At 36.5% G+C, this 25,623-nt stretch overlaps 1 protein-coding gene and 1 long non-coding RNA gene across 5 annotated transcripts; one reads left to right on the top strand and one right to left on the bottom strand.

Moving 5' to 3' along the window:
* Positions 1-696: 696 nt before the first annotated feature.
* Positions 697-21,714, bottom strand: LOC109109359 (sodium/potassium/calcium exchanger 3-like). 4 transcript variants are annotated; one of them, XM_042728750.1, is made up of 17 exons: positions 21,188-21,714; positions 17,450-17,542; positions 13,229-13,305; positions 12,989-13,063; positions 11,104-11,188; positions 9,885-9,988; positions 9,680-9,754; positions 9,481-9,506; positions 9,202-9,255; positions 7,838-7,980; positions 7,546-7,712; positions 6,912-7,038; positions 6,004-6,170; positions 5,753-5,867; positions 4,920-5,032; positions 4,764-4,829; positions 697-1,744 (listed from the first exon to the last, which is right to left on the bottom strand). In XM_042728750.1, the coding sequence occupies exons 1-17, from the start codon at positions 21,279-21,281 to the stop codon at positions 1,634-1,636; spliced, it is 1,692 nt and encodes a 563-aa protein (XP_042584684.1). In that variant the 5' UTR covers positions 21,282-21,714; the 3' UTR covers positions 697-1,633. The 4 variants fall into 4 exon arrangements, with proteins under 4 accessions (XP_042584684.1, XP_042584683.1, XP_042584682.1 ...); XM_042728749.1 differs by having other exon boundaries at positions 6,819-7,038; positions 7,546-7,703; positions 21,188-21,711; XM_042728748.1 differs by having other exon boundaries at positions 6,819-7,038; positions 7,546-7,706; positions 21,188-21,711.
* Positions 19,203-25,269, top strand: LOC122138049. Its single transcript, XR_006155282.1, has 3 exons — positions 19,203-19,318; positions 19,425-19,495; positions 24,265-25,269. It is a non-coding gene; the product is annotated as an uncharacterized LOC122138049 (long non-coding RNA).
* Positions 25,270-25,623: the final 354 nt, after the last annotated feature.

A 25,623-nucleotide genomic window follows, 5' to 3' on the forward strand; every position in this document is an offset into this window, starting at 1 on the left:
TAAATGAATTTGTAATTTACTGATGAGTTTTCTGTTTGGTTAACCATTAAGTTGTGTGTCATTCCAAATAATGTCTTATACCCACAGCAAAAGTTAACTAGTAAAGTTTAATAGTCTGCTACAGTAGTTTACTTTTGTGTGCTGAATACTGATTGATTCTTAAAGGGATAGTTCACAAAAAATTTATCACAAAAGGAGATATTTTGAGTAATTCTAACCAAATACTTTTGGAGACCATTGACTGTCATTGAATGGACAAAACAGTGACTCAAATTATTTTTTTCTATGTTCCACCAAAGAAAGTAAGTCATACAGGGTGAGTAAATAATGACAGAATTTTCATTTTTGGGTGAACTATAGCTCTATAATTCACAACTTAGTGATTCGATTTTCATCAAAACATGCAATAAATAAAGAAACGATTTAAGGCTATTTGTGTTGTTGTATGTGCAGTAGTTTAAGGAATATGTTCCTTTTTGCCTTTTTTTGTGTGTATTTTGTCAGAACAATACAATATAATAGTGCTCTCTGGAAAAAGGAAAAATTATGGATAGATGACTCATATTTTAGCTGGAAGCATGGTTTGAAGTTAAAAACGTCTTGATGGATTTGTTTCTTGCAAACACGCAGCTTTTGTCTTCTCCAGATGTTAACTGATGGACTGGACTGCTGTGAATTACTTGTGGATTATTGTGATGCTTTTATCAGCTGTTTAGACTTTAATTCTGACGGCACCCATTCACTGCAGAGCATCCATTGGTGAACAAGTGATGGAATGCTACAAATCTGATGAAGAAACAAACTCATCTACATCTTGGACAGCCCAAGGAAGAAATTTGCAGCAAATTTTCAAATCTTTTGTTGTATTTTAAAGAAGTACCCTTATTTTGATGTGTCGACTAACACATTAAACCGCATTTTGATGTGTCGACACAAATTAAACACACACACTGTATATATTAAATGTACTAGATTGCAACTTTATCATTATAAATGTGTAATTACAAATATATTTAAATACTTCACACTTCAACCAATGCATATAAATATGTGCTTAAGAAATCCTTAAGCAGGTCAAAAAACACTCTAAAGTTCAGCTAATTGCAAATAAAATAATTTAAACTACAACACAGTTTCATTAATTGAAAATAACGTTCAATGAAGTGTCCAAAAACATTACATTCAGTTCACACTTAGGTATATTAAAGTATATAACTTCCATAATAAGTACTCTTTTTAAAAGCGTACTAAAATGTACTTATTTTTCACAAGGGTAAAACATGGCAAGAAGAATTACTGAAGTCATAAGCAGCTTAAGAGTGTCTGACTGTAATTCTTCAGTGTTCTTGTAAGTCATCAGCATCATGGGTTAACTGAAGACAGAAACTATTATATTATACTGTAAACCTTCCAGCTTGAAGCAGTGCTTATTTAGTCATTCAAAAACCTTATCCGTTCTTGCTGTGGACAGAACAATGGACTGACTGGAGGTTGCTTTTGTAGAGCACAAAATTTCCCCTTGCTGCTACACTGTACGCAGGCATGAAATCAGCCAAGATTTAGTACCTGATCTACAGTAAAAGCACTATAATAATGAAACCAAAACAAGAACGCACTGAAGAGTGTGACACCTCTAGAGCTGACCGAAGAGGATGGAGCAGAGCAGAAAGATGGAGTAAAGAAGCATGAGACCAAGACCTAGTCTCCGATCCAGCTTCCAGCCATTCAGATGCACACCCAGGACCTACAAAACACAGAAACACACACACTCACACAGAGTCAACATGGACACTAACAGCATTATGTAATCAGGGTGCAGTTGGGGGGATTTCATTGCCTATACTTTTAAAATCCCTCTTTCTGGTCATTAATTTTTATTCCTGCTTCTGGTCAGACAGGATGCATTTCTCATTTCCGACAGTAGATGGTGATGTACGTTTTCCTACCGGCATATTAAAACATGTCTTACAGATTTGTAAGGGTGGAATGTGAGCAATCTGATTAATACTATGCTACAATTTTATTTAGGTGTAATGCTTATGCATGGCAAGTCAACAGATTTACAAGCTATTGCTGTCATCCATGCGAGGCAAGTTCCCTATTGATACTTCACTCGTACTTCATCTGCTAAGACGTTATGGGGAAAAACTCCCTTTTCTCCGATAACTGAAGACTTTTCAATAACGCAGTGTAACTGCATGGCCATTGGTTCGTGCAAGGAATTAAAAACGAATCAATGACTTGGCAGCGGATCTGCACGAGCCTATGGCAACGAAGCCCGCCATAGCTTGCAAGAATGGACTGGGCCATACGAATTTCAGATTTCTGCTCCTTCAGCGATGACTGCAAGATCTTCGCTCTATAAGACTCAAGCCTTCGCCATGAACAAGCCTCACAGCCGATCAAGACCCCTCCCTGCTTGGTTGACTGCACCAATTCCCAGCCACCTTCAGCATCTGCAGCAGCTGTTGTCTTCTGGTCCCCTGCTGCCTTCCAGTGATTTCTTTCAGAGCAAATTTCTCACAGTCACAGTTGTAAACACGATGGCTTTCTTCTTTCGTGAGAGGGTGTGGTGTCACAGCATCTTTGTTTCCAGGCAGAACGTTAAAGAACGCGACACACACGTCTCCTGGAAATCCTGTATAATTCAACCAATCCAAGGCGTGATGTCTGAGGCTGAGACTAAAGCTCCACTCACTTAGACTTTATGTCCTCAATGCAAGTTTATGAGTCTTGCCTCTCTGCGCTCGTGGATAGCTTTCTTTTCAGAAAGCGACTCCACCCCTTGCGCCCTCCCGCTTTCTGTGAGGAAAAAGCAGCGAGGTAGAGGAACTCGCCGTTCCGTGACCGGTGAGCCCACACTGGCTGAGCCCCCGCGTGCCTCTTTCTCTCCACATAGAGAGGTTTTTCCCGTCCTCTTCTCTCACCTGGACCAGCATACCTCTGTGGCTGCGTGTGATCCGGTCTCGGTCGGTGGGAGTGAGTGTGACGTCATGGACAACAGCATGTCTCATGCAGCTTCAGATGCGGAGGAGCTGTCGGGCTCACCTCACGACCCTGTCCCACTGTCGTCTGAAGAGCCCAGTGCAACCAAACTGTTCAGCGTCCTGTCTAAAGCTGTGGAGGAGCTGGGTTTAGAGTGGTCTCCGCCCGAGGAGCCCACTTGCAGCCGCCTGGATGAGTAGTTCTTGCCGGGGCACCATCAGGCCCCTCGACAACAGGCTTCACCATTCTTCCCAGAGGTCCAGGACGAGATCACCAGATCTTGGCATGCCCTATTGACTATCTGCCCTTTAAACCTTTCTACGTGCCTCCTCTTTGTCCGCCCTCACATCGGTCGACGGCACCAAAGAAAAAGTATATGACAGACTGCCTCCCCTGGCCGCCCACGGCCATCAGCTGGAAGGCAAAGGCCACCCACCCATCCAAACCGTGTAGGGAGCCTGTCCTCCAACAAAAAACGACCATATAGGTCGTTTGTGCAAGCACCTTATTACGACCTATATTTACGTTTTAAAGTTAAGGGGCCTCTAGCGGGCGTAAAAATAATGACAGTATCGCGTTGCGTCTGTCGTCATGAAATGATGTATAACGTCATTACCAATCAAAACGCACGTTTATTTAAATGCAATGTGTGGACTTTTTACACCGATCTCACAGTAATTCGTACATATTTTACTAGGTGGCTTATTCCTTCGAATGACCACACCTAACCCCACCCCCTAAACCTAACCCTCACAGAAATCATGCTAAATTATGATTTATTGAGCATATACATTTTACGTGCACGTCCATTCTCTGGGATCGAACCCATGATAGCATGATTGCATATCAAGGTATAACGCAATAATCTACCAACTGAGCTACACGAGACGCAAATCACAGCGCAAATAAAAGAGTACAAAACATTAATATGAAAACGACCTTTTGCCGATAGGGGCACAATTGTAGTATACGCTCTGATGGGTCGTATTTCAGGGATTTGGACAAACGACCTATACGAGCGTATTAGTTGGAGGACAGGTTGCGTGTAGGATGACTTCAGCTCTCACTGGATGAGTCTATTCGACAGCTGGACAAGCAGCCTCGGCGTTTCACTTCATGGCGGTCCTCCAGGTCTTTCAGGCAAAACTCCTCCGCTGCATGGATGAGTCCAGCCCAGACCTGGCAGCTTTTAAGGAGCTGGGCAGCACGACTGACCTGGCTTTGTGTGCCACCAAGATGACGTCTCAGGAAATCAGCAGATCAATGGCCAGCCTAGTGGTGCTTGAGCGCCACCTATGGTTGACCCTTAGGGAGATCAAGGATGTGGATAAGGTCCCCTTCCTCAACTCCCCAGTCTCCCCCACTGGCACATTTGGACCTGTGGTCAAGGGTTTCACCAAACGCTTCACTGCTGCACAGAAGTCATCCCAGCCAATGCGACACTTCTTGCCAAAGTGCTCCAGATCTCAGCTGCTTCCAGTCGCCCCAAGATAGCACTGACTCAGCAGCCCACGAAGCCCACACCACCAGCTTTTAAGCCTGAGTCCCATCATCGCTCCCTCTCGGCCAGATGCTACCCATTCCCTAAACTCCAGGGAACCTGGCCCAAGATAGCGCTGGACCCGGCCCCTCCTGATCTGCGGTACAGGAAGAGGAAGGGGCCAAGTCTCGCCACAGCTGGACCACCCCCCCAAGCAGCCTCTGTTGTGCCCCCAAGCACCCCGACCAAATATGGTGTATGTTCTTGTATGTAGTAATTATGGGTGGGCATTACTCACCGTGAGGAAGACTGATGCGAGCAGCAGGATGACAGAATAGACCAGGCCTTTATTATTGATGAATACCTGACAAAAGACAGAGAGCAGTTAGAGGAAAAAATCAGCAGGAACATTGCATCTGCACTAGATGAACAGTAAAATAAGTCAAACGCTCACTGATGATCCATGATCTACTACTAGCGTCCTCAGAGCCCAGGGGAAGCCCAGTCCCAACAAAATGTCAAAGATATTGCTGCCTATGGAGTTCGACACTGCCATGTCCCCCATTCCTGAGACACAAAATACAAACAGAATGTAATGCATTTTACAAATACAATGTTTAAACAAGCTAGTAACATGTTGAAAGAAACATCAAAATGTTAAAACATGCTAGCAACATGCTAAAATGCTAGCAATGTTCTTAAACATGATAGCAACATGTTAAAACAATGTGATCGAAATGCTAACAACATTCTAAGATAAACTAACCACATAAAACATGCTAGCAATGTATTGACTATCTGGCCTTTAAACCTTCACAATTCTACCTTTTTAAAGTACTTTAAACAATTTAAAATTTAAAACCTTTAAAATTAATCTTCAAACTTCAACCCCTGGTTTCACAGACAAGGCTCAAGCCTAGTCCCAGACTAAAATGTAAGTCTGAGCTGCTTCAAAATTACTTAAATGTCCTAACTGAACTATAGCCTAATACTGGCTTAGTCTAAGCCCTGTCTGTGAAACCAGGCCCAAGATTTTAAAACTACTTTAAACGTTTCGCCAGGCTTTCTCAAGCCAACACCAAAGTTTGTCTTGACATTTTTTATAAAATTAATTTTATTTATTTTTATTCTCTGTCCTTAATTCTGCATCCTTTCTGCTACCTTGGTCAAATTTAGACATTGAATTAGAATTTCAAGGACGTTCTTTGTATTAGGTAACAAAGATGATATTAAAGACAATAAAAGAATGAGTACAAACAATTTATTGTGCATATAAAGGTTACACACCTTGGCGGGCGACGATGAGGCTCGCCATGCAGTCGGGTACACTAGTGCCAGCAGCCAGGAAAGTGATTCCCATGATGTAATCAGGAATACCAAGTGTGTAGCTGATGATGGTGACCTGCAAAACACGCCACATAATGAAAAATATTTGCATAATCGACCAACTAATGGAATGAGAAGAGAGTACAGATATGGTATATTTGGTACAAATATCATATATTTAATATAAATGTCTATTTTTGATCTTTCCTTACCATCCACACCATGAGGTAGGAAAAAATTGCAATCCAAAAGGTTGAAGCAATGAAGGTGATCATGAACCAGTGATGCCAACGCGGCAAAACACAGTTAGGCACTGTGTAATACAGCAGAACAGCCAGCGGCCAGGACACAAGCCACTTGAGACGCGCACAGTAGCCCACTAATGCACACAAAATACAGAGACAAAATGACCACTAAATACTCTCAAAGCACTATTTTGATTACTTCTGAATGCAATTTTAAATGCAGGTTTTTTTTATGTGTGTGTATATATATATATATATATATATATATATATATATATATCTGTGTGTGTGTGTGTGTGTGTGTTTGTTTAATTACTGAGATGACCAATCATTCCTATCTTGAAGGAATAGTTCACCCCCCCCCCAGAGTCCAAACAGTTGATAAAAATGTCACAATAATCCACAACCAATACACACCTCTCCAGTCCACACACAGCTTTTGTCTTCTCAAGATGTTATTTGATTGACTGGATTACTTGTGGATTATTCTGATGTTTTTATCAGCTGTTTGGACTCTCATTCTGACGGCACCCATTCACTGCAGAGCATCCACTGGTGAGCAAGTGATGTAATTTTACATTTCTCCAAATCTGTTCCCATGAAGAAACAAACTCATCTACATCTTGGATGGCCATTTTCATTTTTGGTTTTAACTCTTTCTTTAATGTGTAGCTGCTTTAAAATAACAAGGCTAACAAAAGCTGCAAAATAAACAATAACCAAAGCTTTCTGCATGCTATTAACAGTAATTATTTGAATTTGATCTGTTTTCATGAACTAACCAGGAAAATGGAGAGGTTTGAACATTTCGTCCCGGTCCTCATCCTCTTTTTCAGGCTGAGAGTTTTCCACCTCCACCTTCACTCCTTTCTTACCATCCGTCGTTTCTGTGTCCTCAGGTGTCTGCTGTGCTTCAACACTTCCTCCGTTTACTATCCCTCTAGAGCTGAATGTCTTCACTGAGGTCCTGCTCATCTTATCCTCCCGGAGCAGTCTCTGTCTCTGAAATAAGCAAAGGAAGAGAGAGACATTGACATGTTGGTGTGTCATTAGTGTCAATGCCAGTAGCTATCATAAAGGCTTATTAAAATTTAAATTCTGAACCGAATTCATAGTATCCTGTAAAACTTGCTCCAATAATGTTTCATTCATAACTTAAAAATATATTATGTACTTAAGTTTTGAGACTAAAAACTACCTTATTAATTTTAAAAACTGTCCTACGTTTAGTCTTCAGTAATATCCAAACAATTACCATCCATCAAGTTAAACAGTGATTTTGTAAACCAGCAACACAAATGTCTACCACATTATTTTTTATATATCTGAAAATAATCTAAAAATACACTCAAATTTAATTTATTTTAACGTACTCTAATAATGTTAATAATCATGCACCCTCTTTACTACCTTAATTTAATTGAATCGGAATTTAAAGGATAGTATCTGTATTATGTAACAGTAAATAATAATAATAATTAAAAATAAAAGAGTAATGTTGGAGTTCACCTCACTGATGAGCATGCGTCCCGCCATAGTGAGACGGGTGCGTGGAGAGAAATGCGGTGTGATCATGACACGCAGTCCAGCCTCTGGGAACGAGAGCTGGTGTGGTCTTAAGATTAGCAGCTCATCCACCATCACTACTGGAGACTCCTGTCCTGAACCTGCTGGAGCTGAGAACAAATCCAAAAAACCACTTCTGCTTCAGGGACCAGATTCTACACGTGACATGCATGTTACAAGAACCAATGCATTTCATGCAAAAACAAAGCAATTCAAAACTTGCATGCATGAGAACCTTTCCTCAACAGCACCATGGAGGTGTTGCCGTTTGTTCCCCCTTCATCAGCCTCTTTATCTCTGGACATTTGTCTCCTGACACAAAATTGGCCCAGACTGCCACATGATCTCTGGACAAAGCTGGCAATCTCACTGTTAAACCTGCCAAAGAGATAAGTGCAACACTGTTTTTTCTTCCTCCCCATATTGCATGAAAACTGTGGAACTGTGTGTTAATGATGTGGAACAACCTCAAGTAGGTAAGTAGGTTTTCCATTTACTTAAGAAGACCTGGCAAAGTATTTATCAAACCTGTTTGAGACTGATACCAGTTATATAAAAAGATATGAGAAATAAAACATACTAACACCTTCTTTAAAATAAAAAAATCTGATTGCTTATTTTCAATTGCAATTAATCATTTGATACCATGCACTTATTGTATAGATACATTTTTTGGGGGCATATGCTGAAGACATAAAGCACACCAGCATCCAAAACACAACATATCCTTCAACTTTTCAACAGGGCTGTTGTATCTGTATGTTATAAATATGTAATATCTTGAATTATCAACGTCTCTGTGACAAAACATGCTTTGGCTTCCCTCCTCCAACAAAACAGAGAGGAGGAATGTTTATCTGAGGCTCAAACAGCTCAAGCCTTCCCTAATGGCCTTAAAAGGTGCTTAATGAAGCTTGTTGTCATGTAAGATCTCTCTCTTATCTCTCTTAAAGCTGTTTCATCTCTAAAACACTGTTATTCATCAGCTCTCCTTTCCAAACAATATATGAAACGTGCTCCTCGCTCTCATACACATGCAAGAGGTGGCGTGCATTTGCAATCGCAAAGCAAAAAAAAGAAAAAAGAAGAGAAGCTTGAACTGATATGACTGAAGCAATAGGGAGGTCTGTGTAAATGTATAGCTTCGAGACATTTTGGTCTGGGCTATTATTTGATCTTTAAGATTATTTATATTGATATAAAATAACACAATGCATGGCATAAAATGTAATACATTTTTATGCTTTTATGATGTTAGTGCATTAATATAGCACTCTTTAACTTGTATTTCATTAAAAGTAAAAATACACGATATTTCTGACATGCCTGTTACCAAGCTTTTACTGACAACTAAGTTCAAATCTGATCAAACTTCACAGCGTTCTAGCATGCACTGAGGGATGAAGTGTGTGAAAAAAGAAAAAGTGTTGGTGTTTTGGAAAATCTTGAAATATCTTCTAAAATATTCAAAAAATGGTTGATAAAAATAGAGGCACCTGAATACTTTAAGTACACTATTCAATACACTCTCTAAATGCACTGTGAAGGTATTCAGTATTTGCACTAAAGTCTCTTTGATGAGAACAGCATGATACTCACTTCATGATAAGGATGTAGACTCCATACATGGAGATCAGAAGCATAGATTCCCACCTGTAACGATGCATTAATGACACAAAGATCATTAAAACAGTTCTCATGTGTATATTTTTATTACCTTCATGCATTAACAGACGCTTCATCAAAAAAGCAATTCATCAACGATATTACCTTCCTAATGCTTCTAGATAATTACAGTACTGTAATAACTCTGCAAATACAATACAATGTTTCTCATCTGCTTAAACATGTGGATATGGGTGTAGTTATGAGACTTACCATACAACTCTTTCATCATAGATAACCTAGATAAAATCAGAAAATGAAGGGGTTAAATGACCAGAAGTTTACCAGAAGTAAATCTACAGACTAGTACTGGCAATTATTTTTAACACCATGTTCATACCTTAATAAAACAGAGGAGAAATTGCATTATACTATTTCTCTCTCTTGTATGTACAGTCACACATACACTCACCAAAATCAAGGCCAGCACAGAGAAGATGTAGTACAGCGAGTCTCTGAACAGAGACCACCAGGTCACAGCAACCGTCTAGAGAAGAAACGACAAAATACACAAGAAATTGTGCAATATGTGTGTTCAGTGTGATTCCAGTAAAGAATGGCTAAACTAACACTTCATCTATCATTAATACTTTAGACAGACAGACAGACATGTCTACCTGACCGGTAAAGATACCACACACTCCAATGATGACCAGTATGTTAAAGACAGCCGACCCAACAATGGTGCCAACGCCAACATCTCCCTTTGTGATGAACACACCTGCCAGTCAAACAAGTGAACAATGCTCACATGTGCACTGGAGTCAAAATCGCATTGATCATTTAACAAATTTCTCATTTTACTGTGTGGTTTAAATTTTGATATCAGAGGGCTTGGTCAAATATATTAATATTCATCCAATAAATGCACAGTTTGGCCATTTAACCCTATGAATTTTCCTGTATCATGCTTGATACACAAATCTTTAAATTACGGTCATGATCAAAACACACAATCTACTGCATGCCTTCTGTTGTCTGATTGATAGTTCATGCTTTTAAGCAAGTGAAAGGCCTGAATTCACTTTACTGATTTGTATAAAGTAAACATTAGTATAACTTTTATATTGTTAGCAATATTATAAGATGAACACTTCCTGGACTGCAGCAGCTTATCTCTACTTATCTATAAGTAAAAACCATGTTCGAAAGTAAGTCTCAGATATGAACCATCAAGCTTTTGAGGAACGCTTAAAGTATTTGTGCATCTCTCAATCATCCCTGTATTGCGTTGCATTATATTTTCTGAAACTACATAGATTTGATCATAAAACTAAGCATTCAAATATAGATAGACATACTATTGGTGTCACAATACGCTGCCGGAAGGAACGCAGGAGCCGTGGATAAATGAAACAGTCATTTATTAAACCCAACACAGGGTAAATCCACACTTGGAAGGGAAGGAAGACACATGTACACAACTTATAACAACTTATAACATGCTCACTTAAGATGTACTGCAGTATATGCACATTTTTAATAATAAAAAAAAATAAAAAAAATAGATTATATCCAGTGAATATCCTCAGGCAATCCATCTCATGAACACTTAACAATAATCGTGGAACACACAACACTAGTATACATTATTTAACACACATACTTATTTACATATTGTGTTTTTGCTTTTTTTGTACATTGTCTATTTTGTATATTTTTATATTATTCTTTTTATTATCTGTGTCCTGTCTTGTCACTGTCATTCTGTTGCACTGTGGAGCTTCTGTCACTGAAACGAATTCCTCGTATATGTGTAAACATACCTGGCAATAAAACTCATTCTGATTCTGATTCTGAAGTGGAGGTCCAAAAATTGTGCAAAAGTGAACTTACCAATTAAGGAAGTAAATAATTCTGGAGCTGAACTTCCTGCAGCCATGAAAGTTGCCCCGGCCACATCCTCACTCAGCTGCAGATTCTAATCAAGAGCATCATATAAATGATTAATCATGAGTACTAGCAATAATCTGCAACCAATAAAATGGTCCCTTTTGTCCTAAAAATGCCATGTACTTCAACCAGTCTTCCCTTGTGAAAAAGAAGTGCGCTTAATTGTATCAATTGTGCACTTGTAGTGTACTTCAAAACTTTACAGTACACTTTTCAAAAACTCCACTTGCAGATAATATATTAATGAAATAAAAGATAATTTAAAGAGAAACACTTTTATGACTGTTTCTTAATACACTTAAGTACACTTTCAAAAAGAAATGTCATATTAAAAGTTTTACTTTAAAGTACTTTTTCAGTCATGTTTTATTAATATTTTGTCATGCTTTAAAGTAAATTTTTTGATGTGTTGACTATTATGCTATATATAATGCTATATTTAATAGCAGTAAACAAGCAACTAAATGTCATAAAACATTGCATTCAGCTCATATTCAAGTAAATGAGAAAGTATCAAGTAGACATTACAAATTGTACCTTTAGAAAGAAATTTCTTTTTTGATTCAAGATAAAATTTATTACAAATAAGCATTTAGGCTGCAACAGTCTAATATAAACTATGGAACATAAAAGAAGATAATTTGAGAAACATCTCAGTATTTTTCTTCATACAATAAAAGTCATTAGTAGCTAAAACAGCTTTGTTACCAACTGTCTTTAAAATACCTTTTATGTTCCACAAAAGAAAGTTTTGAAACGACACGAGGGTGAGAAAATTATGACAGAAATTTTTTTTTAATGTATTTATTTATTTATTTATTTAATGAAACGATGCTCTAATTAAGAAACTAAATCTGCCAACAGGTGGCAGTTAAGGTCCTCATTCGATTTGTTCAAACGGCTGATTCATTCAGGAATAAAGTAAACGCTCTCAGTATAGACCTTTGAATCATTGATTCACTTGATTTGATCAAAACGCAGATTTATCCAGAAACTAAACACCACGGTGTTGCTTGAAGACGCGCAACAGTTCTGCTGTGGATTTAAAGGTATGTTCTCTGCAAAATTGAGCAAAAACACATAATATTGTGTTTAAAATACAACACAATATTTACTTCTTTATTTACTGAACTGTTGAATAAAATCACATTTAAACTCGTGATATTCGGGACAAAAACAGCATTCCTGTTATATTGCTCTGCTGTTCATGTGATATCATGTGATATGTGATATATATATATACTAGACAAAACTCATACAGGGACATTTTTGCACCAGTATCTTGAATTTTATGGCAACTGCATTTAAGGACTTGATGCCTTGCATTATATTTGTCAACACTCAACTATATGAAATGCAAGATGACGCACAGGTCTGGGGACAGGGCCAGTGCATTAACTGCATTAAAATATTTTAATCACGTAATTTTTTCATAACTAATTTAGTAAGTTAACGAGTTAAACTGACAGCCCTAATGTATATATATATATATATATATATATATATATATATATATATATATATATATATATATATATATATATAAAATGTATATGTAATTATATGTGTATAATGTAATTATATATACTGTATATATAATCTCGACAGCTCCTAGACAAATCATGAATAAAGCTAATGTGAACAAAGGGAATTTCCCAGAAGGAAACACACCTGTCAACCTTGACATGTTAATTAACACTTTAGCCAGAGTTCATGACACAGAGCACCAGTGCTGACCCATGAGAGCAGGAAAACAAGGCTGTCATCACTTCATTTTCTGAAGGATAGTAATAGTAACATGAAACGTCTGACAGACGGCTGCACTCACCTCTGAGATCTTCTCCAGCGACGGGACAAAATATTTATCACAAACGATAGCCAGTGCGTAGAACATATAGACAGCCTGCAACAAGAGGATAGACAGATAGATAGATAGATAGATAGATAGATAGATAGATAGATAGATAGATAGATAGATAGATAGATAGATAGATAGATAGATAGATAGATAGATAGATAGATAGATAGATAGATAGATAGAATGATGGATGGATGGAGTGTCACTCACACAGAGCACGTGCAGTAGTACGGCTCCTCTCTTGCGCTGCTCTTTGGTGAAGATGTCTTCAGGGAACTCATGAATTGCTAATGGGAAAACAACACATGGTTTAGACATGGATTCATCAGAAACAATTGTGCCTGCTGGATTTTCAAAACCAATTTAGCTGAATGTGGGGTGGGCTAGTGGCATGTATGACACCAGAGAGAAATATGAACTTTAATAATGACAGAAATCAATTATATTTATTGCAGTCCGTCACTGTGCTACCGAAGCCTTCCTTCTCCACACTCATATGAAAACATACATACTATAGACCCACTCTCTTGATTATGTTACCCCAGTAATGTGTGCCTATACATGAGTTTTAGAAGAGTTTCCTCAACTGGAATCAAAAGTAGAAGATTTTAAACTGAACTCAAATAATTCAGTAACGGTTGAAAGATTACAGGATTTTTTAAAATTCATTTTAAAGTGTAGTTTTATTTAAAATTACTTTATCATTTGAAATGACTTGGAAACAGAGTCAGACAGAAAATGTTATAATGTTAAATGTTAGAATTTCAAATTAAGCGAACAAGCCAACAGCATATAATAAATGCAACTGAAACAAAATCTCATTAATCATAAATAAAACTGAATCAAGCAATTAATTCCATTAATTTATCCATGGATTAAGTAAGGATTCATAAACATATGTACATCTGTAAAGTTCATAAGTTACAATTTAGATGCTGCCAATACGTAAGTATTGTACGTTTTAGTGTTTATGTGAAAATAGTACTCATGAGATGACATTGCTACTATCCACATTAATTTTATAGCTGTTTCTTATGGCCTTTTTTTTAAATTATTAAGATATTTTAGAAAAGACAAGTTGAAGTTCTCAGTTGTGTTTCACGAAAGTACCATCACATCTCCTTTGTCTCTGAGCAATAACATTTTTCACTAATAAAAGCAAACAAGTGCTGAAAACCCGCCTCTGATGAACGTCCTGACCAGCTGCCTCAGAGAAGGCAGTTACTATGGTGACGTCTACCCTAGGAAGAGCAGCGGCTGGAAGCCAATGGCGACAGAGTGAAAGTGAGAAACTGGGTTATAGGATATATCTTTCCCATGGACTTGATTTAGGAAATGTGGAAAAAAAGGAGGGACCAAAGGGATGACAAGCAACACAGAAGTGCAACTGCTAAAAATACTCCATCTCCCTCTCCTAGGGGAACGTCTTGGGGTTCTGTGAGAAAGATGCACATATAAGATGGTGTTTAACTCAAAAACAGAGAAAGTGTGTAAATCAGATGGCAGAGCAAGTGAACCATTTTAAGACAAACCAAATAACGGAAAATGCTAGGATAATGGAAGCTTCCACACTATTCCACAATATATATATATTGTAGTCTCCAAAAACTGTAGCTATAAATACAATTCTCTGCAGCTTTCAGTTGAAATGAACACTAATAACAGTAAAACATCAACAAAGTTTATTCCTTTTCACACAAATTATGATTACAGGGGCATATTATCGATTAATAAATGCACAATACTCTGTTATGACCTTTTAGCATAGTGCATGATTTGTAAAGTAACACATTTTGACATTTGCATCAAACAACCAGCTCCATATATATATGGCTTTTCAGATGTAGTAAACTTGCTCAATAGCGCACCCAGTACAGCATTTAACTTGAGGCACACAGAGTCCTGGAAACACAAATCACAATAAAACAGCTCAAAGACTTCTAGAAGCAATCTTAAATTAAATGGTTGTTTCCGCAAATGTGTTTTTATTTTACATTTGCCTGTGTTAAAAAGTTTTGTGTTGGTGGAATGTTATTTTCAACCACTTCTGGCGCCACTCACTGGACATTTCATTTATGAACTGCGGTTTACGTTCATATGTTTAGGATAAAAATGAACATGCTTTAAGCGCCACCCACTGGACATTTTTGACTTTGAAATTGGCACAAAATGTGCAAGAAGCAATCTAATATAATTTGCAGAAATGTCAAAATACGTCACTGTGACCTTTCACCTCACCTCACAGCAACAGACACCTGCTCCGCCTCTTAAATACAAACAGCTAATTCGGGCCTCTTGTTTCCTTTTTTTCTTACCAGCTGGAGCCAAATTTAGCTCTAGTGCAGCTGCGCAAATCAGCAGCCCTCAGCAAATGATTGAAAGCTGCTCAAATACTGATGGCTCACCAATCCTCTGTGACAGTCATCCTCTACATAAAGTACAGAGTGAAAGACCACACTGTTAAAAAATAAGGTTTGAAATGAGGGTTTTTAGTGTGATGCAATGGAAGAATGATTTTGGGTTCCTCGAAGAACCTTTTAGCTAACAGTTCTTAAAAGAACGATTTTTCTTAGTTTGAAGAACCTTCACCACTCTAAACAAACTTTCTGTGGAATGAAAAGGTTCCATGGATGTTAAAAATTCTACAATATCAACAATATATAGAGAAAAAAGTGGCCCAAAATTCAAAAATCTTTTGTAGATATCGCTGAACATTTATTTTAACATAGTAAAATACAATTTCTGGCTTAAGTAAATTTTTCATCTCAGTTGTTATTTATTTAAAATGAGACAAATGAGACTGCTATTATTTCAATCTCTAATCTGTTATTCATCAGTTGCGCAGATGGGGTATCTTGTAACTCTGCATTACAATGTGCCCCGCCATTATTAAACTATGTTATTCTATGACCTTAGCGATGTCATTTACACTATTTACTTTAATGAATTTTAATCAGAAATGATGAGAAACAGTCAAGATTTACAGTCAATGTTCAATGTTCAGAATTTATTATTTCAAGATATGTAAAGCATTTTGCCTCGTTTATGTGTGCCGTCCCAAGCATGGTTGCAATGTGTTCATTGTCAAACTACAAAATCAGATTATTTTTAATTCTTAAAAAATGCCATTATTTTATTTGAAAAAATAAATAAATAAATAAATAATAATGATTTGATTTTATTAACAAAATATTTCAGTTTCTCTTGTATATTTTTTTCATGAGATCAGATAAAGTTTGAAGTTGTCATATACAGTCATGTTACAATGTACAAAACATGACTGTATTAGGTAGAACTATGTTTTTGCATGTATGCCTATGGGAGTTCAGTAATGTGGAGAAACCTAATGTATTCAGGTTTTAATCATATTAACCTCTGAGTCAATAACTCATGTCATTTGTTCTAACACTCTTTGATTTGACCTGTCAAACCAGATTCTCTCTATCAAAAGATCTAGTTTGATAGTGTTTTAGTTCGCTTTATCCCTGACTGTGTATCTTCAATGCTGCGCTCACAGATTAAAGCAGACAGACCATGCTGTGATCTCAGTTCTCAGTACTTTGTCTGCATAATACACAAACTGCAACAGAACTACAATAATAACAACAGAGGCATTTGTCTGAGATCAATGGCTGTAAGTGTTTTCCAGATGAGGCAGTAGAGTGTCTGTTTCTGACGTCTGTTTACGTTTGCTGTAGCCTCCTGATATCTCTGGACAGTGTATGGTTTCTCTTCCACCCCTTTTATACGTCATTTTTTTCTGTTTTGCAACAGTAATTCATACATCTCAGCAACATGTGGCCTCTTCAGATAAAACTCTTGTGAAAAAGAAGTACACTTTAACATAATTTTAAAAGAGTACTTCTTAAGGAAATAATGTATTTTAAAAGAATATACTTAAGTGTAAACTTAATGTAATGTTTTGGACACTTAACTGAGTGTTAATCGCAGTTAAATGAAAATGTATAAAAGTAGAAAAAATTCTATTAAATGCAATCAGCTGAACTTTGACCTTAAGACTTTGGGTGATTTTTGACCCACTTAAGTAGGACTTCAGGACATCTTTACATGTAATTTCCTAATTACTTCTATTGTCTTTATACATTGACTTAATGTACTTCTTTAAAGCACCACACAACGTTCTTAAAACAATGATTTAAACATACTTTAAATGTAAAACTTTTAATTTGACATTTTTACAAAGTGCGCTTTTTAAACGTGTACTTAAGTGTGTTAAGTAACACAGTCATGAAAATGTCTCTCTTTATGTCACTTAAGTGGATTTTTATTTCATTAAGGTTTTATCAAGATAAAATTAAAACTTTTAACACATTTTGACAGTAAATAAATAGCACACCATAAAATCTTAAATATAAATGTGAGATTTAGAATTTTCTGCAATGCAAACACTATAAAAGGTTTGTTGCCCACCTGCTCTGGGAGTGTCAATTGTTTGATTTTCGACGCCATACTGCAGGACTCTGCGTCTGGGAAAGTCTGTTTCTGGCCATGAAGTCTTGATCTCTGTAATGACATGAGAAATTAATATATCACTACACCTTTCACAACCAAATGTGTACAAAAGTTGACTTCTATATCTGCAAAGTGTCACTGCAACAGTCAACAATGTTAATGAAAACATTTACGAATCCATCAGGTAGACCAAAAAAGGTATTTATGAGCAAGTATACTTGAGTAAAGACATTCGGCACCAGAAGGCACTTCAAGCTCCACTACGTAAGCGTGTGTCCTGACACACATACTGTACAACCAGAACCATTTTGTTTAGTTTTGCCTTGGCAGCATGACAACACAACAGTGTGGCAAAGCTATGCAGCACCCTGTTCTGTTGTTCAGGGCAGCAGGGTTATATATAATACTGTGAGGATACAGTACCTCAAAGATGAAAACGTTTGTCGCACCGACACATTTACAAGGTGCTTTTTAAAATGAATAATTTATTTGCCATAAATTAGTAGATAAATTATGCAGTTCTGTAATTCATAACAGATTTGGCATCATCTCTCGCAAGCAAAATTTAACAACTGAAATCTGAATTTTGTTGTTTTGTGAGCTATGTGTATGTTTGGACAGTTTACCTAAAATAAAGCAATATTCTCTGAAATCATAATTGCATCGCATTTTGTTGATTTTGCTCAGCAATGGATGCTCTGCAGTGAATGGGTGCCGTCAGAATGAGAGTCCAAACAGCTGATAAAAACATCACAATAATCCACACTGCACACCACTCCAGTCCATCAGTTACTGTCTTGAGAAGTGAAAAGATGCATGTTTTTATAAAACCAAATCCACCATTAAGGCATTTCTAATCTTGGCTTCTGGCTAAACTATAAGTCATCTAACCATAAAACTGCTTTTTCCAGTGGAAAATGTCGTCGTGTGTGAATCAGGAGAGAAATATGCATGTTTTGTTTTCAAATATGTGGGTGGGTTTTGATGTGAGAGGACAACATTGCATGAACTTTTACACTGGAAGAAGCGATATTATGGATTATGAATGTTGCCAGATGTGGCAGTTTAAAGTTAAAAGATTGATTTCTTTCTTAAAAACATGCAGCTTTTGTCTTCTCAAGATGGTAACTGATGGACTGGAGTGCTGTGGATTACTTGTGGATTATTGTGATGTTTTTATCAGCTGTTTGGACTCTCATTCTGAAGGCACCCATTCACTGCAGAGCATCCATTGATGAGACACTGATGGAATGCTACATTTCTTCAAATCCAAAATAAAGAAACAAACTTATCTACAGGGAGAGTATGTAAAACACACCCCCTCCCCCCTACCACAAAACTCAGCATAAGCATTCATATTGGTCTGAATGTTGTTTTGGACGATAATTATCTAAAAGCAGACCGGACAGCTCTTCATAATTTTGCCAGGTTCTATAGCCTGAACTCAGAGGTGATTCTCACTTAAAATTCAAAGATTTTATTAACAGTTTATGTTAAAAATCTGTGATTTCTGAGTTCAAAATTGAGACAATAGAGTGTGGTTTATTTAGATTATGCCATTTCTAATGTGCTTATTACTCTGTCGTTCAAAGATTTTTGAAGCTGTTCTCACCAACCAGTTTTCTTATCAGTCTGTCTCTCTTGCTCTCTTTATAGGGCATATTTTTCCAGCTTTCATTTTGTGATGCTATATATGGGTAAAATCAGCTCCTCTGCTGCACCACCGTCCTCTCTGTCATCACAAAACATAACAATGAAACAACTGATGCCACACACGAAGATCACGCTGGAACAGTTTGTTGTCGTGGATCAGTCTACTGTCAATGGGTATAAACCTCTGGCTGTTCTTTATTCAATTTATATCAAATAATCCAATTATACAAGAACACTTGAGCAGAATATTGTTTGTTTTTTCAACTTGCACACACTTTAGATTGAAAGTTACCATCCGTCTATATATCATTACTGTGCCTTGTGAAAAACGGACTGATGTGCACTTGAAGTGTAAGTATCTTTAAAAGTCTAAAAAAGACTATACTTGCAGATAATACTTATTTTCTGAATGTTATCATCCATAAGTTATTTCGTATTTCGTAGTGCTTGATTCTACTTTGCTGCATGCTGCCGTTTATATAATGTTCTTTTGCTGTTTTTAATAACTATTGTCTGTCATCATTGTCTACCCTTCCGGTGTTATTTTTTCCTTGTTGCATGCACTTTGTAAAGCGTCCTTGAGCCCTGGAAAGATGCTATATAAACGAAACTTATTATTATTATATATTTATGAAATAAAAGACCACTTAAGTGACATAAAGAAAGATACTTTAATGTTTCTTAACACATTTTAAGTACACTTTTAAAAAGTGCACTTTTTAATAATGTCACATTAAAAGTTAGTACATTTTAAACATTAGTTTTAATAATCATTTGCCATGCCTTAAAGAAGTACACTTGTTTTGATGTGTTGACCAACATACTAAATTACATGTAAAGCACATGATTATCATAGTGTTTTTAAGTTAATATATTTTAAACTGCAACTTCATCGTAACAATTGTGATTACAAACATATTTAAATAGATTTCATTTTGAAATGCCATTAGTGTATTTAATTTTTCTTTTTACCATAAAAAGACAACTTCAAAGACAACAGAAATAATTATGAAATTACATATAACATGTACTCAAGTTCTACTTAAGTGAGTCAACAAGCACTTTATAGCTCAGCTTATTGCATTTAATTTTAATTTTTATTGCATTTAACATGCAACAAGTGTCCAAAAAAACATTACATTCAGTTCGCACTTAAGTATATTTTTCCATAAGTAAGTTTTTTCAACAAGGATAATTTCTTGCTTGCCGTTGGTTACTCCAATTATAATGTTAACACTGTGTTTACAAACACATTTGCTGCAAATAATATGTTTGCAAACCAATATTCATTAATATTTAAACAGCCTCAAAAAAAAAAGCTCAAGTTCATGCAAGGCTTATTTATTTTTTGAGTGTTTCAAGAGATAAATACTCGATAAAGACAGCACCTCTGAGGTTCCTAAAACCACAAAAGAACTGATCTCTTAATATAACAATAATAAAATTATAGGAAGCATATAATTATTGCTTTCACCCTTGGTAGGTGAATTTCTATAATCAGTTTTAAACCTTTAATGCAGAATCATAACTTGATTTAGGTATGATACTTTATAAAGATTGGCCTGTCTCTCTCTTCCTCCAAATAATGAACACATATCACATTCCTAATGTGCAAAATCAGAAATATAGAGTTTTCTCAATGTATCTCAGCCAAATATGGTAGAATATATAATAACCTATCCTAACAAACCATACATCACTGGAAAGCTTATTTATTCAGCTTTCAGATGATTTATAAATCTCAATTTCTAAAAATTGACTCATATGACTGGTTTTGTGTGCCAGGGTCACATTTTGGCTAAATTGTTAGGCTATTGTTATTTTTAATGTATAAAAAGACCAACAAACTATTTAAAATTAATTTATTTAATTTCATTTATTGCTCCTCTTAATTAGGAACTGATGTGGAGGCACACAAATGAAAACAAAAACCAAAAATAAACAAATAAATAAATAAAACTAAAAATGCATGTCACGAACAGAAGGATGACCAAGGGATGATGGTGTTGCACTAATGAAAGTTTTGTCTGTGATCGTCCAAACCTGTCAGCTGCAGGACCTGCGCGAGGCACACAGCCGCGAGAAGCCCGACTCCACAGCAGCAGAGGCGCCTGGCGCTCCGTCTCACCGACTTCATCCCGCTCCGTCTGCTCCGCGCCTCGGACTCAGAACATGATCCTCGCGGATTGCTCCTGTTAGAACTACCTTCTGACTAAACTAAACTTTTGGGTTGCCTTGTTTTTCTTCATCACAGTCAACACTGCGCTGCTGCGAACTGTATAGACGCATCGTTCCACAAACCTGTCTGAGGTGCTCTCAGGGATCACCTGCTTCAGAGCGCGCAAATGCGCACAAATGCTTTTGGATTTGGAGCGGTCGTTGTAAACGGTACCCTCCTTCTGCCTCTCTCTCTCATATACAGTATAGACACACAAATCACACCGCTGCCACTTGAGGGCGGCTCTTGCCAATAGTCGTGCTGTAATCGTGGACGACCAATAAGAAAACACTAGGAGGCGAAAGACTCAACCCCGTACAGTATGTCCCTGCTGCTCAAATCTCTGAGTTTGATAAATCGGAAAGGAGCAGTAGCGAAAATCTTTTGGAATATATGTGACCCTGGACCACAAAAATTATTTATATATAAAGCTAAATATATAAGCTTTCCATTGATGTATGGTTTGTTAGGATAGGACAGTATTTGGCTGAGATACAACTATTTGAAAATCTGGAATCTGAGGGTGCAACAAAATCAAAATATTGAGAAATTAAGTTAAGATATATTTACGGTAGGAAATTTGCAAAATATCATCATGGAACATGATCTTTACTTAATATCCTAATGATTTTTGGCATAAAAGAAAAACAAAACGATAATTTTGACCCATACAATGTATTGTTGGCTATTGCTACAAAATACCTATTTTTGTATTTTTAGATTTAAAAAAAATATACCTGTGCGACTTATGACAGGTTTTGTTGTCCAGGGTCACACACACACACACACACACACACACACACACACACACACACACACACACACACACACACACACACACACACACACACACATATATATATATATAGTTATATAGTATATTCCATATATGTGACCCTATATATAGTTAAATTGAATGTGCTCTTGTAGTGTAGTTAAAATCTCAAAAGTATATTCTAAAAATGAATTGAAATAAAAGGCCACTTAAGTGCACCTAAAGAGAAACACTTTTCTTCACACACTTTAAAGTACACATGATGAACATACATTTTGATTTTGAACATACTTAAGCACATGTAAAGTACTTGATATTTGCTTTTACAGTACTTGAAAAATTACATATAAAGATGTACTTCAGTTCTACTTAAGTGGGTCAAAAAAGCATTCTTAAAGGAGTAATTCACCCAAAATTGAAAATATTGTTATCATTTACACACCGCCATGTTGTTCCAAACCTGAATATGTTTCTTTATCATGCTGAACACAGAATAAAATATTTTGAAGAAGCAAACATTTGTTGGGCCCCACTGACTTCCACAGGGAAAGAAATACTATGGAAGTCCATGGGGACCATCAATTGTTTGATTAGCATTCTTCAAAATATCCTCTTTTATGTTTAACATAAGAAAGAAACTCATACAGGTTTGGAAGGACATGAGGGTGCGTGAATGATGGCAAAATTTTCATTATGGGTGAACTATTCTTAACTAATTGCATTTAGTATAAATTTGAGCTAAAACATTTTCGTTTAATTGCTATGATACGTAATTGTCTTAAAACATAACATTCAGTACTTAAGTATAGACTTCTGAAGTATACTATCATTAATATTTTAAAACATATTATAAAAGAAGTGTACTTATTTTGCAAGGGTGTCCTACCAGTAGGTGTAGCCCAAACTTTGACCAGTAATGTATAGCTATATTTGTGTGAGGCAATACCTTTCACATGTTCAAATTATTGCTAATACCTTTAGGAATCCTTATATCTTTGCGGTTGCCACCTTCATTTAGTTTCTGCATATTCAAATTTGCTGAAGAGCCAGTGGCCAAGTAACATTATTGAGAAAACGAATATGTCCTTAAAGATAATTGACATAGAAAAAAACGTTATGATTTTCACCACCAGGTGGCGATGTTTACTGTGTTTATTTGCTTGGCGTACTTCAACTCCTCACTGAAGAATGTATGTGATAAGATATGTGATATGTAATATTTTGATCCTGGGATTTTTAACGACCACAGAGAGTCAGGACCTCGGTTTAACGTCTCATCCGAACGATGGTGCTTGTTGACTTGTTGCTTTTGACGCTGGCCTTCACAACGTCGTCTGGAGCCAAAGACTTTTGTATATACCAAGATGATGCGCTTATATTACGAATAGGAGAAAGTGCAATGCAAACTATGGCAGAATAAATCCTGCCTTTTAAATAAAAGAGGCAATCGGTAAATGGTAAATCATTGCATGATTGCATTGCATTAGACTTTGCATTGCTTTGCTTTCACTGGACCAATGTGACCAAATGCTATTTGAGCATACGAACAACATTTCTGACAGGGCCACTATCATCAAAGATGATTGACAGTTAGCATACAGTTTGGATTGGTGGTATGGTTCTGTTCTGGGCAAAAACTCCCTGCCCATCCATGCAGCCTAGCATGGATAAGACCAGAGAGAGCAGTGATAACACCTCTAGGGTAAACAGAACAGAAACAAATGTAGCAGATATCATTAACATTCTTAATGACATTTTAATGTAACAACATAATTAAAAATAAAGAAGTCTGATTCAACACAGAAAAACAGAAGGCCAAATCTTGGTCAAACCTTTTGTGGACGAAAGGAGGAGCTGGGGATGGAGGAGGGTGATTAGCTCCTGATCAAAGCGTTAAAGCGTCATTTTCCTATAGGTAGACATGGATCAGCTGATGCAAGCTTAATAACTGTATGTTTCCGCATGCCATTTTTGGTCAGTGAACGAGCGGCGCCTGGTTGTTTCATTACAAGAAGGCACAATGACGTTTTCCAAAACCTTCACTCTCTCTGCTCCTCTTTGGTGGAACGAGCTGCCAAGCTCTTCTTCTATACTCAGCAAATAAGAACTTATGTCCCTCAAAAACAGGAAGCTCAGGAGAGGCAGGAAGCTCAGAACATCTGGGGATGAACTCCATGGTCGTAACAGGAAGCAGAGGAAACTCATGGATGTCGCTGCAGAGTTCAGTCTGGGCTCTGGGCTGCTCTGGTGGGAGTTCACTGGTGTTAGTGATGACAAACCAAGGAGGCCTATCCATCTTTCCTCCTCCTTCCTTTAGTGGTCCGTGGGTGGTGGGTGCTGCCTCCAGCTTGAGGTGTCGTTTTCGTGAAGTGAGAGCGGATCTTATCCAGTACATCCATAGTGATGACTCAGAAGTTAAGTCCATGCTTAAAAATATCTTTGTGAGTAGTTTTATGAAAGTCAACCACATCCTGTGTTCAATTCACATAGCGGTGTAAAGAAAGAACTACACTCACTTTGTAATAAAAGTGCTGCCTCTTGAAATTATAAAAGCTATATTTAGGGTTCTGTGTCTGTAACATTGTAATGTAAAGTGACCAGATTTCTGAAATGGACATTTCCTAGTTTAAAGGTAAAAAAAAAAAAAACATTGAAATTTCACTGGTTGTTTTATCTATGAATTAAAAAACAATGGGGACAATACATTTATCACAATAATTGCTATTCATTATTATTAGAATTAATGATTATAAGGATTATATATTATATTCATACTGTATAACGATGAAGCCCTGAGCGTCTCCAAAAATCACACAAAAAAAAAAAAAAAAAGTAGACTTTACAAAAACACATTACAAAAATAAAACAAAATGTATTTAACATATATTTTCAGACATTTTGCTTATCACAAACTGTGAATATACTGTTTAAGGTAATTGTTTTTAATACAGCAAGTGAGGGAAAGCGCACACACACCTGTAGAAGTGCAAGATGAAGGAAAAAATTCAAACCTAATTGAAAGAGAACAACGCACACTCACTTAAGCCTATGAAAATTATAAAAATTATAAAATGTTTTCAAAATGTTGTGTGCTATTGAAAATGGATCAATAAAAATGAGAAATAAATGCAACGACCAATAAAAAATTTAAATTAAACATAAAATAAAATAAATGGAAATTAAAAATATTTTTTATGTGCATTTTACCAATTTAATTGTTTGCTAGTTTAATTTAGTTGAACTACTTTAGTTAAATTTAATATTTATTAATATATCAGAGGTAACAACTCTGTTTCTTGAGTGAAAGTGGTGAGCGTGATTTCACCAAGTACAACATGTTCCTGGATCAACATTCCAATCAACCAATCAGAATTGAGATATAACTTTTCAGGAAATACCTGTTTTAGGCTTACAATCAGGGTTAGGTGCTCTGTTACCCTTGTTAATCCGCTATCATTTCACACTGATTTTAGGAATAAATTATGG

The sequence above is a fragment of the Cyprinus carpio genome, chromosome B7 (genome assembly GCF_018340385.1).
Source record: "Cyprinus carpio isolate SPL01 chromosome B7, ASM1834038v1, whole genome shotgun sequence".
Taxonomy (NCBI): domain Eukaryota; kingdom Metazoa; phylum Chordata; class Actinopteri; order Cypriniformes; family Cyprinidae; genus Cyprinus; species Cyprinus carpio.